Source organism: Diceros bicornis, unplaced genomic scaffold (genome assembly GCF_020826845.1).
Source record: "Diceros bicornis minor isolate mBicDic1 unplaced genomic scaffold, mDicBic1.mat.cur scaffold_55_ctg1, whole genome shotgun sequence".
Lineage (NCBI taxonomy): Eukaryota > Metazoa > Chordata > Mammalia > Perissodactyla > Rhinocerotidae > Diceros > Diceros bicornis.
Window position 1 is genome coordinate 3,270,051 of NW_026691429.1, and position 18,393 is coordinate 3,288,443.

At 41.9% G+C, this 18,393-nt stretch overlaps 1 protein-coding gene across 1 annotated transcript in view; it reads right to left on the reverse strand.

Annotated features, from left to right (window-relative positions):
- The window catches only part of LOC131403120 (centrosomal protein kizuna-like), a gene marked incomplete at its 5' end in the record, with an annotated part of 45,568 nt that overhangs the window by 6,050 nt on the left and 21,125 nt on the right, over positions 1–18,393 (reverse strand). The window contains 2 exons of the mRNA XM_058537462.1: positions 1,040–1,187; positions 8,895–9,008. Of these exons, the coding sequence (XP_058393445.1) occupies positions 1,040–1,187; positions 8,895–9,008 (262 nt within the window). The remainder of the gene's footprint in view (positions 1–1,039; positions 1,188–8,894; positions 9,009–18,393) is intronic.

Below are 18,393 nucleotides of genomic sequence, written 5' to 3' on the forward strand. Positions count from 1 at the left end.
ACAAGACATTAAATTTAGGAAAGGAAAGGCCACCTCTCTGAGTGTATGGCTTCTCCAGGGAATGACGAGGACCACGACGGGAACGCTCTAAATCTGGCTCCTGGGCTGGAGCCCCTCCTGCCTTCCTTGGGAGTCTGCTCCATGGGTTCCCTGGTCTCTTCAGCAGCTCACGCTCCCCTCTGCGCCAGCTCCTGAGTCAGGCCCCTCCTGCCTTCCTTGGGAGTCTGCTCCATGGGTTCCCTGGTCTCTTCAGCAGCTCACGCTCCCCTCTGCGCCAGCTCCTGAGTCAGGCCCCTCCTGCCTTCCTTGGGAGTCTGCTCCATGGGTTCCCTGGTCTCTTCAGCAGCTCACGCTCCCCTCTGCGCCAGCTCCTGAGTCAGGCCCCTCCTGCCTTCCTTGGGAGTCTGCTCCATGGGTTCCCTGGTCTCTTCAGCAGCTCACGCTCCCCTCTGCGCCAGCTCCTGAGTCAGGCCCCTCGCTGTCTTGTCTGGCCCACAGCAGGGCCCGCTCCTCCCCGTCTCAGTCCCACTCCAAGCAGACAGAACTCCCCAAGGCGCAGCAGAGACCTCATTACAGCCCCGCTCGCAAAGCTCTACCGGCTTTTCAGCATCTACTCAATAAACACCAACTCCTTGGCCTAGGCTGGACCCGGCACAGCAAGGCTCCACTCCCTCGGACCTTCTCGCCCCCAGCCCACACGTCAGCCACGGAAGACGGCTCTGTTTCCCGGGTCTGGATGGAGTGGAGAAAGAAAACCAGGATGCCACAAGAGGCTTCTAAGTTCCTTGGAAAATGCTGGGGTAGATATGCTTAATTAGGTTAGCTCCAAAACCTGAATCAACGTTATGTAAGGAGTTGAGATTCCTACATAAAACACTATGCAAAAGGCCTGAGAGCAGAAAGTTAAAACCAACCATAAAACCTCACTATTATTTAATCTTTTTTCAAATATGTTAACCATTGTTAAAAACATGACTATTTCCTTAAATGAATAATTTGTACATCTTGAAACTTATTAAAAAAAATAAAAATTACTAACCCCTGTCCTTTGGTCCACGTTTGTGACTAGGAAAACTTCAGACTTCTTAGCTACCTCTTCTGTGATAGAATTATCACGTTCTTTCAAGGTGGCCATGTGCTGACCCAACTGTGCCCTCAACAAGCCTGAGGCTGACGCTTGTTCAGATCTGTAACACAGAAATAGGAGACACATTAGAAATTTGTAGTATTGGGTTACTTATGAGATTCCCATATTTTCAAAGGCCCCTTAATCAAGTTGGTAAAAGATAGTTCATCCAGAAAAGTCTAGAACCTAATATATTCTGGACTAAGGGAATTTCCAGAGTCTTGGTATTTCTTTTTTAATTTTATTTTGGTTATGATTTCATTGCTAGATGAGCATTCTCAACTTTGGCTGCATACTGGAACTACCTGGGGAGGTTTGCAAAATCCAGGTGCCTAATGCCACCCCTACAGAGTCTAGTAAAATTGGCCTGAGGTGTGGTCCAGCCATTGGGATTTTTTAAGGCTCACAGAGCGATTCTAATGCGCGGCCATGGTTTCAAATCACTGCACAGATAGTCAGCCTCCTCTTAAGTGTAGTTAAGAGAAACAGATCACATTTCCATCTCAACAACAGTTGATTCCTGTTATATACTTACTATGAAATTTTTTAAAAATTAAGATATTATTAGGAAAGAGTTAAAAGGAAGCCTATATTGCTGCCTAGACTACGGTATTTAGATACTAAAAGGAACCAGGTTCCCTTAGGGAAATGCCCTGTTCTAGTTCTGGGGCAGGAAATGTACAAGATGAGCCTGGAAAACTTTGTCATACCAGAAAGCATGGAAGCTATCAAAGACTACTGAGTCATGTCAAAAGGCCTCAGAGGCCATCTTGAAAGGGTTCCTGCTGGCCAAAGATGGGACAATTTGAGCACCAAAAAGAACAATGAGTGCAATGGACTTAAACACAGCAAATATATAAAAATGTACAAGTTCATTTAAAAAATAAATAATAAAAAGTTTTAAAAATAATAAAAAATCTTTGGATTCAGCCTCAAAAAGGAAGGAAATCCCGTCACATTCTACAACATGGATGAATCTTAAGGACACTATGCTAAGTAAAATGAGCTAGTCACAAAAAGACAAATACTTTATGATTCCACTTACATAAGACACCTAGAGTAGTCAAATTCATAGAAACAGAAAGCAGAATGGTGATTGCTAGGTGCTGGGAGAGGGAGAAATGGAGAGCTATTTAATGGATACAGAGTTTCAGTTTTGTAACATGAAAAAGTTCTAGAGATCTGTTGCAGAACAATGTGAATGTACTTAACACTACTGAGCTGTACACTCAAAAATGGTTAAGATGGTAAATTTTATGTCATGTGTGTTTCACCAAAATTAAAAATATAAACAAATAAACAAACCTTTGGAGGCTGCTAGGGTAACAACTTGATATTCTGAAAATTGGTAAGTAAAGGGATAGAATCAAGCATTTATCCTGCCTTTGTGGTCAAAAAATGCATTTCACAATTAACAAGTAGTTGCTGGGAAAAGTTCTTCCAACTAATAAATGCAGAAGAAATTAACAAATTAGAAAAGTCACCATTTTGTAAGTCCAAATTAATGAATGCATCTAGGAAATGATCACAATTTTGTGGAAACTGCATAACAGTAAACTTTATACTGAAGCATCAGTCTATCAATGTTCAAACCCACAGAGCAGTCTTCCTAACAACATGACAACCAGACATCACATGCGGCCTGAGGGGGGTGTAATAAGAAGTACAAGCACTGGGGCAGCCCGGTGGCGCAGCAGTTAAGTGCGTGCACTCTGCTTCGGTGGCCTGGGGTTCGCAGGTTCGGATCCCGGGCGTGCACCAACGCACCGCTTGTCAAGCCATGCTGTGGCAGCATCCCGTATAAAGTAGAGGAAGATGGGCATGGATGTTAGCTCAAGGCCAATCTTCCTCAGCAAAAAAAAAAAAAAAAAAGAGGAGGACTGGCATCGGATGTTAGCTCAGCGCTGATCTTCCTCACACACACACAAAAAAAAACGAAGTACAAGCACCACCTATGACATTGTCTTGCCAAAATAACTGGGCTGGAGTATCATCATGTATCTGGATTGAACCAGCAGTTTACAGGTGATAGCATTTCGATCCTGATACAAACAAAGCAAATGTAAAATGACTTTTTTGAGATAATCAAGACAAACTCACAAGAAATAGGTATCAGATAAAGTAAAGAATCTTGGTAAATGGTAATGTATTACATCCTTATATGTTAGAGATATAAGTATTTGTGAGTATTTATAAGTAAAATATGTTGTCTCTTTTAAACTACTCAAAGAAAAAAGTGTGGATGAGGGAAAGATAAAACAAGACTAGCAAAATGTTGACAACTGGTGGATCTGGGTGAGGGGTACATGGGACTTCATTATGTTATTATAGCGGCTTTTGTGAATGTTTTAAAAATTTCAAAGTAAAAAGTTAAAAAACAGTATACTAATGTCTGCAACTTACTTGGAAATGCATAAAAATAAGAGATTGTGACTGATGGATGGATGGAAATATGAAGAGACACACATATGGGAGTGCAATCAAATGTCAATGGTAGAATCTGGGTGGTGGGTATATGGATGCTCATTACACAGTTCCTTTTACTTTTCTGTATGTTTGGAAATTTTCATAAGAAAATATTTGGAAAAAAAATAAGTCTAGGTACAATTCAGAACCTTCTTTAATAAATCTTAATTGTTATAATCTTTGCCTGACCTAACTCTAGTTTTTCCCAAGAGTTGAATAAAGTGGGATGGGTCATCGGAATCCTTGAACTTATTTAAAAACTTCCCAGAATGATTCTAAGGTTTCTGGCTGGTTTGGTAGAAAGCCCCTTCAGCAACTTGCCTTTCTTGGTTCTGTCTAGACCTCACCAATGTCATAATGCACCCAATTCCTTTGTTCTGTTTCTATGTAAATGAAGCAACCTTTTTCTACATTTGGTTTCACAAGAGATTTCCCTACCGGGAAAATGCAATCACAGGCTACCAGCAAATTCTAGTCCATTCAGCCGTTTCATTTCTCATAATGAGTAAATCAATTGTGCTTCTGGTCTGAAAAGATGTTTACTTAGGTTGAGTTAAACCTGGAAACAAGTTGAAGTAGGGTGAATTAAGTTAGTTCAAGTAGTTGGGATGGACTGAATTATCAGAGACCGTCTCGCTGGTGACTGATACACGTGACTTCTGCAGAGGCAAAGCCAAGGCAAGAGGCTACTAATGTCCCCACCAATTGTAACCATCCTTTGGGCTCTGGTATGAAAGAACTAGCTAAGGTTTCCTATAATTATTATACATACCTCACAAAAGGACAAAACCCATTAATTGACTTGCATGGGGTCAAATAGCAAATGAGCTATGGAAGGAGGTACAGCATCTAGACTCTGTGACTTCTGAACAGTTAAGCCAACACTTACAGCACAAAACCAGGCTTTCATGCAGATTGATTTCAGGACAAATTGGGTGAGGAGTACAACAGCCATGGCTCTCCTTGCATGGAGTCTTGCCCATGTTTCTACATAAACACACCAAATCAGAAAATTTGCAAAGTGGTACAAAGGATTTTGTGTGTGTGTGTGAGGAAGACCAGCCCTGAGCTAACATCCAATGCCAATCCTCCTCTTTTTTGCTGAGGAAGACTGGCCCTCAGCTAACATCTGTGCCCATCTTCCTCTACTTTATATGGGACACCGCCACAGCATGGCCTGACAAGCGGTGCGCTGGTGTGCACCTGGGATCCGGGCCAGCGAACCCCGGGCTGCCACAGAGGAGCGCGAGCACTTAACCGCTTGTGCCACTGGGCCGGCCCAAGGTACAAAGGATTTAAAGGAGTTTTTTTTTTCTCTTTCGTCTACTTTACATTGGAAAATTTATAACATCAATGCCACAGAGAAAAAACAAAGTTCAATGTCAGCTAAATTATATACTCCTTTAATTAAAAAGATAATAAAAGAATAGACTTTAAACAGTCTATAATTAACTTCATACACTTGGAATGGCTTCCAATCAGAAAACTGCAATTTAAGTAAATGTACCAACATTTCCTAATTACAACTGATTTACAACAGATTGGTAACTTGACCAAAGTTTTAAATGCAGACAAAATAGTAAGTACCCTGAATTTTATTCTGAACATAATAGGCAGAATAAAATAAAGAGGTTTTTACATACTATAATCCAAATAATATAAAGCTGACTCAATTTTTCAGCATGAGTTTGAGAGCACAATTGGGCAACTGTATCTGAAAGTAGCCACTAACAAGAGACAATTAATTAGTTGCACCTGGAAAAAAAATAAAATAATGAGTACTCTCAATATGGATTTCATATAAGATAAAATTACTTAAGTAATCATTTTTATGTTAAAATATGTTTTCCAGAAGGCAATAATGAACAAATTTTTTATCAATTACCCCAAATGACATGAATTATATTTTAATAATTCACGATTGTCTAAAATAACAACTTGGTCTTCCACCTAATAACGTAAACCTTTCATATGAAGGTCTTTGAACACTTAATCCCTGATATAACAAAAATCAATAATGATGATAGGAACGGTTTTGTTCTTTTTCCTTTTAAGATGCTTCACTTTGTGAGCAGGAATTCAGAAGTCTTCTCACTATCTTTTAGAGTACGCTGTGGGGCAGGTACCCCATTTTGCAGATGAGATTATAGTAAAGAGATAGACCTCGACAGCCATGGTTGGGTCAGGGGCACAAGCAGGGCTGCCGCCACACCAAACACAGTTCTCTTCAACAGGCTTTAAGGAGTTCATAACCCATTAGAGCCTTCCTACTCTGCCTGGCTTAGAATTCTAATGACATCAGTGTCATTAACAATTAAGGAACAAAAGTAGATCATTCTCTCCAAATCTGTGTTTCTGAAATAGTTTATCAAGTTGACCAGTTGACTGCTTTGGTCCAGGGGAGATCTCAAAGCAGATGGGAATATATCACTTAGGGGAGTGTCCAACAATAATTCCTGGGCACTGAGGGGCACAGAGGGTGGCTAGAGCAAGAAGAGCAGCAAGGAGCCCGATGCCATGATTAAAACTTGTTAGAGGGGCTGGCCTGGTGACCTAGTGGTTGAGTTTGGCGTGCTCCACTTTGGCAGCCCTGCTTCACGGGTTCGGATCCCAGGTGTGAATCCACACCACTCACTCATCAGCCATGCTGTGGCAGTGACCCACATACAAGATAGAGGAGGATTAGCACAGATGTTAGCTCAGGGCTAAACTTCCTCAAGCAAAAAAAGAGGAAGACTGGCAACAGATGTTAGCTCAGGGCTAATCTTCTTCAGCAAAAATAAATAAATAAATAAAACTCTTTAAAAAGAATCTGTATTTAAAGACCTGACTGCTTATCTCTCAAAGGTCATATAAACACTTGGCACTTTTTCCAAGGCTAGACAGTGAACCAGTGACAATCAGTGTGCATTAAACAGCACCCCCAGTCACAACACACAATGGGGCATAAAAGGGCAATCCTAATCGTAACAGAACATAACACTGACATTAGTAATCATTCCTGACTTCTTTATCTGGCTTAAAAAAATGATTGTGGTAAAGAAGCAGTCTTGCAGCCTCCAGATATTAATTTTAAAATTTGTGTTGGTCATAAAGAAGGATCATTTCTTAGGGAAAGCTGATTTATACATAACTGTAGACCAACAGTCATGCAAAATGCAACCTTTCATAATGGAAATCAATGCTCTATTATGCATGTTGAGAAACTATACAAATCTCTAGTCTAGTAGATGTAGATATTTTATCTCATCACCCACAATCACAGTTTGGCAGCGTAGGCTGAGAGAGTCACACAATGAATCATTTAGTCTAACAAGTCAGTTTGCACAGAGAATTATAAATGCATATATGCTTTCTATGCCACATACCACAACTGTGGTTTATGCAAAATAGTATATCAACAGATACAAAAAGCAGTGAGAAAGAAACAGGGGCCTGGTTACAGAGCCTCACAACACATAATCACCAAATGACCTACAGAGTGCAGAAAGACTCCGCCCCAGACAGCTTCTTCCACCGCCTTGTAAAGGAGTATTTAAGACTGCTGTTTTTTATCTTGCATGATAAAACAACAGGAAAGAGGGGGAGCCGGCCCCGTGGGTTAGCAGTTAAGTGCGCGCGCTCCGCTACTGGCGGCCCAGGTTCGGATCCCGGCGCCCACTGACGTACCGCTTGAACGGCCATGCTGAGGCTGCGTACCACATACAGCAACTAGAAGGATGTGCAACTATGAAATACAACTATCTACTGGGGCTTTGGGGAAAAAACGGAGGAGGATTGGCAATAGATGTTAGCTCAGAGCTGGTCTTCCTCAGCAAAAAGAGGAGGATTGGCATGAATGTTAGCTCAGGGCTGATCTTCCTCACAAAAAAAACAAAGAACAAAAAACAGGAAAAAGGATTTTCTTGCATTGCCCTTTACTGCTTCAGGTTGAAAAGTTACTGACCAGGAAGGTCATTTCCAGCATTTTCCACAGTTTGGAGATCACTAGTACAGATGCAGAAGGTAATGTATACACTTTCAGGACTTGTGAACCTCATCTTGTGCTCTGTTAAATGGAACATATGATTGGCCAAGTCTTCTTGTGCCAAGGTCCTTTTAGAAACCATCATCTTGACTTCTCACGCTTTCGTGGGATTTATGCTGAATTCTACTCTGAAGAAAATCATTAACATAAAACAGCCTATGTGGCACACTGAAGGTAGAGAAAATGATGTTAGATATAAGATAACCAGACCCAAAGCCCCTCTCACTCTCAGCGAAACAAGGTCCTTTCAGGTGGGCTTTCACAGACACTCATCTGCTGACCATGCTCGAGAAATAATTTGTTCTCTGCTAGTAAATAGTGGGGATATATTTTAATAAAAGGAAATATAGTCAGTCCCCAAAATAAAAATCAGAGTTAGGTCACTGGCAACAATTATGCAACATGAATTAGGCACCGACCAGGTGCCAACACTGGACAAACCATTACACAAATTACACATATGTAATTCTATGACCTCAATAAGTCGCTCAGATGCCACAAAGCTTCTGGGGCCATGAAAAGAAACCCACACTACCTAAAAGGTGGGTAGAGGGTACAGAACAGATTTCTGATTGACTCAGGAAGGATGTACAAGAATCATGGTTCACATGGCCAACTACCCTGCAAATAATTAACCCCCTCTCTCTCTCATCCTAGCTTTATGGCCTTTAAGGGATATCCTTGAAGTGGTGGCTCTCAAACCTGAGGGAGGGTAGTTCCCTTAAGGGCTCATTAAAACCCAGGTGGCTGGGTCTTACCCCCAGATTCCTGATTCAGTGAGGCCTGGGCGGGGAAAACGTGTTCCCAGGTCTTGTTGATGCTGCTGGTCCAGAGACCATACTTGCAGATTGGGGGCCTGTATCTTCTAGATTGGGGGCCTGTATCACCAGCATGACCTTGGAAATTGAGGAATCCATCTGGGGTTTGGACTTGCCAATGACATCCCTCTAGGGTGGTGGCTAGACTAGATTATATCCTGGGTTGTTCACGAAGGTATGCTAATATACCAGATGAAGGCTACCTGTGCTCCCTCCCCCCAAGTAAGCCCTTAAAACATTGTTATGAGTAGGGATTGAGTGGATATATCCAATTAACAATTAGAAACAAATACATTTACAAAGAAGTAAATGGTCAAGTCCATAAAACAGTTAAACTGACAACTACAAGTGTCTATCCCAGTGGTGACCGTGTGGACTAGTGTTTTGTTTTCATTTGGAAGCATCTGGGAACAAGAATGGCCATCCTTCCACAGCAGCAATTTCATCCCAATAATACCTGACTTGCTTTTCATGGCTGCCACCTCCAGGTAAGAGTCTCGGAGGCTGGTGAAGGACAGCTGTTCCACAGGCTTCAAGGTCTTCTTTCAGAATGTCACTGTGATTATAGAGCCTATAAAATAAAACAGGTGCTGCATGAGATGTTTATTTAAGCACAGATGGCCCAGCTTCTAGAATCTACGGAGGTTCTTCGTGGTTTATTGAAATATATCTGTAATATAATCTAGACACAAAAATGCAGCAACTAGACTATCTCTCGACAAAGATGTAAAATGGGGCATTTTGAAAACCTTGTTTGTGTGTATGTGGCAGTTTTAAATCCATCAGTGGAAGTAACTTTTAACCCTTTGAAGACTTTAATGACCTTCAAATCGACAGCTGTGCCATCTCATTCCACATTCCACCTGACTGATAGGAATGCTAGATAATCTTAACGGCAGAAAAGGCTAATTTTCTATTGTCAATCATAACAAAGTTAGATCTCCACAACTCATGTGAAATTTACTTAAATCGTCACTGCTAAGAAATCGAAAACTGCTGGCTGGATATTGGTTACGTCCTCTATTTCTGAACGCAGAAAAATGACTATTATTTCTCCATTCAGATCCCACTGCAATACAATTTTCTTTATTTTTAGTAAGAAGAGGAAGGGAGGGAAAGAGGGATTTAGCCTTCATTATCTATTTCCAGTCTACTGGGGGACTGGTCTAGTCTAACAATTTGGCCACTGTTTTAGGTTAGGTCTGTCACGGTATCATAGTAGCTTCCAAAGAGACTGGTTAGAAACTTCCTTTAAAAACATGTCCATTTGGGGGAAAGCATGATTCTAAAAAGCTATAGGAGAAGATATCAAAGACAAAACAGTATTTCTACTTTAAAGAAGCTGATGACATACGTAGTTGGGAATATTCAACATGTACTCCAAAAAGAAAATGAAGCAACTTGTAAAGCAATGTGTTAATTAGCAACGTCTTACTAACTTGTAGTTAGTACAACAGTGGGTTAAGTTACTGGATCCATTTGATGGCCATGTGCCTAATATCAAAAGGATGAAAGAGATGTGCTCTGTTTGTCTATTAGAGGGCGAGTGACAAGTGTAGGCTCAGGCACCCTGACTCTGAAGCAGGCTTTTATCCTGGGCAGGAAATATAAATGTCGTGTCATGTCCACCCCCCCCACCCCCCCACCTCTCATTCAAGCCCTATTCTGGACCCTAGGCCACCCTATGGGCGCTCCAGTTCCTTGCCGTGTCTCAAGCTCTTGTCTAAACTCTAAGCCTAAGATTCTTAGTCCCTCTGGGCTACATCCTGTGTTGGATCCTTCACCTCTGAGCTCTGCTGCCAAAAACCTTCCATTTTTTGATGGGGTTGTTTTGTTTTTTGTTGTTGAGTTGTATGAGTTCTTTATATATTTCGGAAATTAACCCTCTGTTGGATATATGATTTGCAAATATTTTCTCCTAGTTGGTGGGTTGTTTTTTCATTTTGTTCATGAATGGCCAACAGGCATATGACAAGATGTTCAACATCACTAATTATCAGGGAAATGCAAATCAAAACTACAATGCGATTTCACCTTACATCCATCAGAATGGCTGTAATTAACAAGACAAGAAATAACAAATATTGGAGAGGATGTGGAGAAAAGGGAACCCTCATACATAACTGGTGCAAATGCAAACTGGTGCAGCCACTATGGAAAACAGTATGGAGATTTCTTATAAAATTAAAAATAGAAATACCATATGATCCAGATATCCCACTACTGAGTGTTCATCCAAAAACATGAAAGCAACAATTCAAAGAGATTTATGCATCCCTACGTTCATCACAGCAATATTCACAACAGCCAAGACATGGAAGCAACCCAAGTGCCCATCAACGGATGAATGGATAAAGAAGACATGGTATATAGATACAGTGGAATACTACTCAGCCATAAAAAAGACAAAATCATGCCATTTGTGACAAAATAGATGGACCTTGAGGGTATTACACCAGGCAAAATAAGCCAGACAGAGAAAGATAAACACCGTATGATTTCACTCATATGTGGAAGATAAACACGTGGATAAGGAGAACAGATTAGTGGTTACCAGAGAGGAAGGGAGTAGGCGGAAAGTGAAAGGAGTAAAGGGGCACATATGTATGGTCACAGATAAAAACTAGACTATTGGTGGTGAACACAAAGCAATCTATACAGAAACTGATATATGATATTGTATACCTGAAATTTATACAATGTTATATGCCAATATGACCTCAATAAAATAATTTAAAAAATAAATTAAAAAACAAACAAACAAAAAACCTTCCAGACTCCTGGCCTATATGACTTATAGTACCTATAATACTTCTTTTTCCTTTGGCAAAATCTGGGTCCTAATTCTTCCTGGAAGGCTTTATCTCGTCACCACTCAATTCACAAAATAACACCTGCCCTTAAGAAAAGGAAGACAGGCCCATCGGAGGTAAGCCAATTTCAGAGCAGTAAAGGAGAGCACATAATCACTGGGAAGGCAATCAGGAGTTGTGAGGCAGTAGAGAGACAGAGAGCTCCTTGGCATCACAAGGGCTTGACTATGGAGGAGGAACTTCAGCTGGGCAAGATTTAGACAGAAGGGGAGATGACCCTTTAAGCTAAGGGGTGGCACAGGCAAAGATGTGAGGAAATGCCAGGGTAGGAGGGGTGTCGGGACCAGCAAGGACACAAGTCTGGCCAGGTGGGGGTTGCTGTTTGTGGTGATAAGATAGTAATGGGAAATAAAATTCAATATGAAACTCGGGTGAGAAAATAGTAATAAATCTTGCGGATTTCTGAGCTATGGCTGGTTTCTTGAAAGCAGTGTTTTTGAGAGGGTTAGCCTGGCAGCCGTGCACAGATGCAGTTGGTGAGGGGACAGACACGAGACCCAGACCACAGCCAGGAGACTGAACTTGTGCTCTAGATGGCAGGGGAAGAGTGTGTAAGTGGGAGAGCAGTGGTGGGGGTGGCAGAGAGGGAGAACAGTCATTCACGGCTCAGCTGGGGGGAAGTCAACGCCCACAGCTGGTGGGGTGGGCTCGTGAAAAACTGGGGTGTGTGCCTCACTCAAAGGGCCAGTCACTCTCAGCTCCCGCAGCGGAATGTGTCTCAGTGACGTCGATCTTCCTAGTTTTCAAGAGAAGCTGGAAATTCACAATTGCTAGTTTTATTTTTACGTGACATCTCTCAAATTTAAAAATCTGGCAGCTAATTCAAAAGGAGGTTAAATACTATGCTGGACAAACAGAGCTGGTCTGCAGGCTTGGGGTCTCCAGCTTAGACTGCCTCTAGTCTCACCTCCCACCCCAGGTGGTAGACCCTGAGCAAGGACCAGGGCTTGATGTTTCTGCACCTCCTCTGAAATGCTGGTACAATGGCGGAAGTTAGCAGATGCTCACCAATGCTGGGGTACCACAGTGGGGTATAGGCAGGGTGTTCGGGTGGGAGCAGCCTCCCTCCAGGGAGGAGTATTTTATCTCCGCCATTCTTAGGAATGGTGATAAGAGAAAACAGTTTTAGTGGTTTTATTACTGTTTATAAATGCTCTACAGACAATGCACCCTTTGTTGCCTGTATGCCCACCCCCCACCCCACCACGGTATGCCAGTGCTAAATAATACCTGATTGTCCAGTCAGGACAGATGCCAGATAACCTTTGTTCTTTTCCAATCTGATCAATCCAAATATCAGGCTTACTTAGACTAGCTCTTCTCATACTTGTCTAGGAGCTTCTCTGACTACCTCATTCACAGGGATCTTTCTTATCCCTGAATTCCTTTAGCACAATACAGACAACATCCTACATTGTACTGTTCTCTAGTTATGTCATGTCTGTCTAGTCTTCTCAACAAGACCAAAAGCTTGTTGAGAACAACAATTGGACTTCTGAATTTTTATCTTACTTGAAGCTTCATGTCGCACTCAGCACAATACTGAAGACATACTTAACACCACGAGTTGAATGACAGGCCAAGATTTAAACCTAGATTAGAGAAATCCATGACACCTATTTTTACAGTATGTTTTTATATGGTTGCTGTTAGACCAGTCCAGGGCTTCCACGGCGTCCATGGCTTGGCAACGAGCGATCAATAAGACGGCCACAAGTACTGTCTGCACAGAGCTTATGGTCTACTCTCGATTAACTCAGAACCTTCTCTGGCTAAAAGACAAGTTGGTCTGTGCTTAGGGTTTCTAGTAGTTATTTCTCCACGTGATACCTGACTTTAGCTTACAAAATATTCATCAGTCCTTTGCTGAAAAAATCTCTATTAAAGAATTCAAACACTATGGAGCTAAAGATTAAAGACTATGTGTTATAAAAAACACTATCCTAGAATTCAAGACCTCAATTTCTTTCATGTCTTCTATTTGCATTCCCATCAAAATAATTCCAACTGGAGGGGCATCAGTCTGACCAGCCCATGCCCAGTCCTTCCTGGGGAACATGTAGACGGACCTGGCACTAACACACTGGGCCTTACCATCAGTTTGTCTCTGTGAACTCCAGCAAGTGGACAAACGTGATGGATGACAAGTAATCTCTAGAAGCACAAAAGGCACTTTAAAGAGGTATATTTTATTTTACCCAACAGTGCAGGCAGATAATAAATAAATATTTTTGGCCAAATTTAAAGTAATTGCTTTCTAGCTTCATTTTCATCTTTCAGTCACACAGAATTTAAGAGATAATTTAAAAGAAAACAACTCCACTCCAGGCTAATGGGAACACTCAAAGGAAGGTACAATTTTTTTTGGAAGCAAGGAAGAGAGAAAAAGTGCCATGCTTTTCCTTTCAGTACTGCAAACTGAGAATTACTTTTTGGCAAAAATGACCCTGTATGAGGGCTGTAGAAAATAAACTTTTCCTTAACCCCACCAGGTAACTTCCACACATTCCCGTGGGTGTTCTATCAGAGTGGACATGTTTCAGTTGCAGCACTAAAGGCATGACTTTCAGGTTTTATTTTCTCTAGGGAACAACAGTCTCAAAATGGTGTGGTAATCACTGCCCATAACTAGTAATGAGTTTACTTCATAATTTACATAATATAATGTTACTTTTAAAAAGTTTTATAAAATACATTTACTGTATTTTTAATGAGACTGAAGAATAATAAAGCACCACAGTTGGTCACATCCAGAACAACGTTTTGGGGAAGGAAATTGTATTGCTAAATGAGCAACGACAAAAAGGCATCATCTGCAGAGGTGGTCTGTAGTTCTGAGTGTGGGGTTTAGGAACAGCCCATATACAGAACGGTGGGCAAAGGGCAACATGACCGGCCTTTGCTTCCCATTCCAGTGCCTGCAGAACACTGGCCTGCACACTCAACTTCTTCCTTCTCATGGGTTTGACCCTACCCTCCTTCCAAAACATAAGAAGGTTTTGATCTTTAAACTAAGAACACATGGCCTGGATAGAAAAGATTACTTTTAAAACCATCACTTTGGGGCTGGCCCGGTGGCATAGTAGTTAAGTTGGAGCGCTCTGCTTCGGCAGCCCAGGGTTCTCAGGTTCTGATCCCGGGTACGGACCTACACACCGCTCATCAAGCCATGCTGTGGTGGCATCCCACATACAACATAGAGGAAGACTGGCACAGATGTTAGCTCAGGAACAATCTTCCTCACCAATAAATAAATAAATAAATAAATAAATAAATAAATAAATAAAGTCTTAGTTGCATATTTTATCTCTATTAAAAAAATAAATAAATAAAACCATCACTTGATCATGTTCTGGTTCTGTTTTTCACATTTAATTCCCAAGGAAATTTGTTGATTACAATCAACAACATTTAAAATCCTCCTAAGACCCATGAGAATTGTTAAGTCTAAACAGAAGTAACAGAATGCATTCATGCACCCAACACTCAAAGACCACAACTGCTACAAAATATAACTAACGAACCAAAGCGGGCTGTTGTCAGTCAAACCCTGATATGCTAATTCAATTTGTGTAGCTTACTGGTCATCCTGAAGCAATTTAGCACCTTCACCAATAAGAGAAAACCTCCAGTGACCACCCACCCACAGGTACACAAATACATCAGAGAACCAGAGACGTCTGTAGAAGCCCTACCTCCATAAAGATGCAAATTAAGATTTAAACAGTGTAACAATTGGCGAGAGCTAATCCTTTTACAGAGGTGTAAATGGCTATTGAGAACTGAATTCCGGCTGCTAGCTTTTGTTAAGTAGCATTACAGACAAGTTTCACCCAAGAGTAATGCCACCAATTCTGAAGACTATTGATAAAATAGTTTCATAAAGCCAGTGCAATTTGTTTACTCTGATATCAAGTTTCCTGACCATAAATCCAAACATGTAAATATAAACCACATCAAGAATTAGTGCCCTGGGAAAATAAACTGGGAGGAACTATCTCAAGCCTGACACCCAATGGCTGGAACAGCTGTATGTGCGGCTACAGAGAAGTCTGTATACGGGGTTTTGTTTGCCACACAAAACAGTTGTAGAAAGGACAAACACATACATAGTTAAAGAGTATTTTTCTTTTAACGGGCTGTCTTACAAAACCTATGTTTTGGTGGCTCCCTTGGTCCCCATTGTGCAGCCCCCTGGGTGGTCCCTTCCAGGGGGCCACTTGAAGGGAACACAATGCCAAAAATGAGGGAAGGAGGGGACAGCAACACAAAGGCCAGCAGAGCGGGGCGGTCTGCAGCGGCAGGCTGCAGCTAGGGGTCAGCAAACAAGGCTCTCTCTCTGGACCCAGGAAACAAGGGCTCCTTCTCCATACCTGGAAACAGCGTGATTAAGCTGACAGCTTGAATTATGGGCTGCATTTTGTAGGGTACGGTCTGTCTGCGTTAAGGTCCTCTTTATTGTAGCAGAGGCCTCACAAGCAAAACCCTTGCCTTTTCCCCCTCTTTGGCTTCAAAACATCATTCTGTTCCATTTTAATTTTCAGAACTACTCCTTCTCCCATATCACCTTTCCTTTTTTTGTTTTTTAAGTTGCTTAATGAGGTGCTGGGAGGCCTGAGAGAATTTATAATAGGGTGTTTCCCTCTACCCTTAAACAGAGATAACCAGCCTGAACCCATAATGAGATTTTAGCAGCCGAGTCATTAGCGATGGCTGCATAAAGGATGGTTCCTTTATGAAACGGATGTGTTCTTTTTTTTTTATTATTATTTATTTTTTACCCCAAAGCCCCAGTAGATAGTTGCATGTCATAGATGCACATCCCTCTAGTTGCTGTACGTGGGACACGGCCTCAGCATGGCCAGAGAAGTGGTGCGTCGGTGCGCGCCCGGGATCCGAACCCAGGCCACCAGCAGCGGAGCGTGAGCACTTAACCGCCAAGCCACGGGGCTGGCCCTGAAATGGATGTGTTCTTAATTTGCTCTTTGATAGGTCTGTGGATCCCAAACTTAACACCTGAGTTGATAAAAATCCTCTTTGCTGGGAAGGTGAACACTGGAAACATTTACTCTTGCTCCCTGGATTTCCTTTAAATCAGCACAGATGTGTCGCCAGAGGGGTGTTGTCATTAGGGTGCTGGCTGCACCCTCCAATCTGAGGTGCACACAACAGATTTATGGAGCCAGTCACCTAAAGTGACCTGGCTTTAAATATCTGCTGCAAAAAAGAACATGGAGGGTAAATGTCTTATCATACAACTTTATGCCTTTGATAGTGCTCCAGGGCAAGCTACCCCAGGAAGCACCACTCTGGTATGCAGATTATTTCGAGCTGAAGACAATAAGGACTCAGAGAACTCAGGAAGAATATTTGAGTTGCCCCTCCCAAACTGCCTAAAGAATTTAAAACAAAAGATCTGTTTCAGGAAGGAGTTATTATCATGACTGCTATAAAGATAATGTAGGATAGAGGTTACAATAGAAAAGGCACCAACAAGCCCATCTTATCGGAAGTTCTGTCTCTCTGGCCACATGCTCTAGATGGCCCTGCAAGAGGTTACCAGACAATCATTTACAAGGGAAGTCTCCATTTGTAAAGGTATCTCCCTCTCTGTATTGGGAAGAGAGGGGATGACCTCATTTCTAGAGACTTATCAATGTAGAAGGTGAGGCCTTAAAACTGCATAATAAGCCTTACTCTTGTTTACAGTGCTTTAGTGATAATCTCCTGTAACTAACACCCCCGCCCCCAACATCCTCCTTGTCTTTGGTTGGACATGGTATTTAAGACGAGAATCTCTGCTATTGTGTTGAGAAACGCAGTGTCCCTGCTTTCTCCCATGTATACATGTTATTAAACTTGGTATTATTTTCTCCTGCTAACCTGTCTTGTTATTTGGTCAGCCATAAGAACCTTAAGGAAAAGGGCAGAGGGAGATTCCCCCTCTTCCCCCGACACCTTTCAGAAATGTAATACAATCAGGCCTTGTATTTTGACTAAATTTAAAGAATACTATGAACATAATAAATTTTTTTATTAGACATTATCATAATTGGTTCTATAATTAAACTCTAGAGGGCGCTTTTTGTAAAAGGGCATCTGATATTTTCAGGGTAGAATCATCTTTGCTGGAGCTTAAGGACTAACAGAGGATCATAAAACAAAACACCAGACTTTTGCTGTTACACAGCTCTCCATCTGTCTCCACATGTGTGTATGTGCATGTGCAGGTGTACGTGCGTCTGTAAGAGAAGAGACAAGGAGGACCAGACTGGGCTGGCAAAGATTATGCTACGTGAGGGGATCCAGGGAGAAGGCAAATCAGAAGGCATGATGGGATGGTGGATGGGCTTACTGAGGGCTCAGGCAACGTTCAGACTCTGAAATAAGTTAGTATGTCACTTCTCTGGGATAAGTGAGTCTCCTTAGAAGCCAATTAACTCTGATGAATGGGAATGGGGTCTAGGGCAGTCACCCTCCACTGAGGGAGAGCTCAGACCTGTAGGGCAGGTCCCTCCCTGGGTTCTGACTCATTGTTCATTGTTCGGGGCCCACCTCCATGATGACAATGAGATGGGAGTGGCAGCACCCTGGGAGGGCACCAGCAGGAAGGAGACTGAACACTTGGCTATTAACGATTGCCTCCTGCTATGTGAGTATGGTAGAAATCAAAGACAGAATTACTGACAAAATTGTGCTGGTTTTCTGCTGGCTCCTTCAGAGGGCCAATACTGTATTAAAATGAAGAAGCTGAATCAATTTATTATTCAAATGCTCATTCACCTAAGAAGCTGCTAAAAGGAAGCCAAAAGAAACAAGAAAGTGAATGATAACAAACCATCATTATGAATGAATAAAGGGGATTAACCGGGAGGAAAGGCAGGCTGGATGCAAGCTAGGAAATAATGCCCACCTGGGTAGACCCTGGGAGCCAGGTGAAAAGGCTTCTCGTCAGTGTGGAAGTTCAGGGGATGTAAGACAAGCACATCCCCAATTCCAGGTAAGTACACCTTTCAAAACAGCAGAAACCAGTTTCAGCTGTGCCCATGATTACAGATGTAATAATGCTCCAAAACAACCATG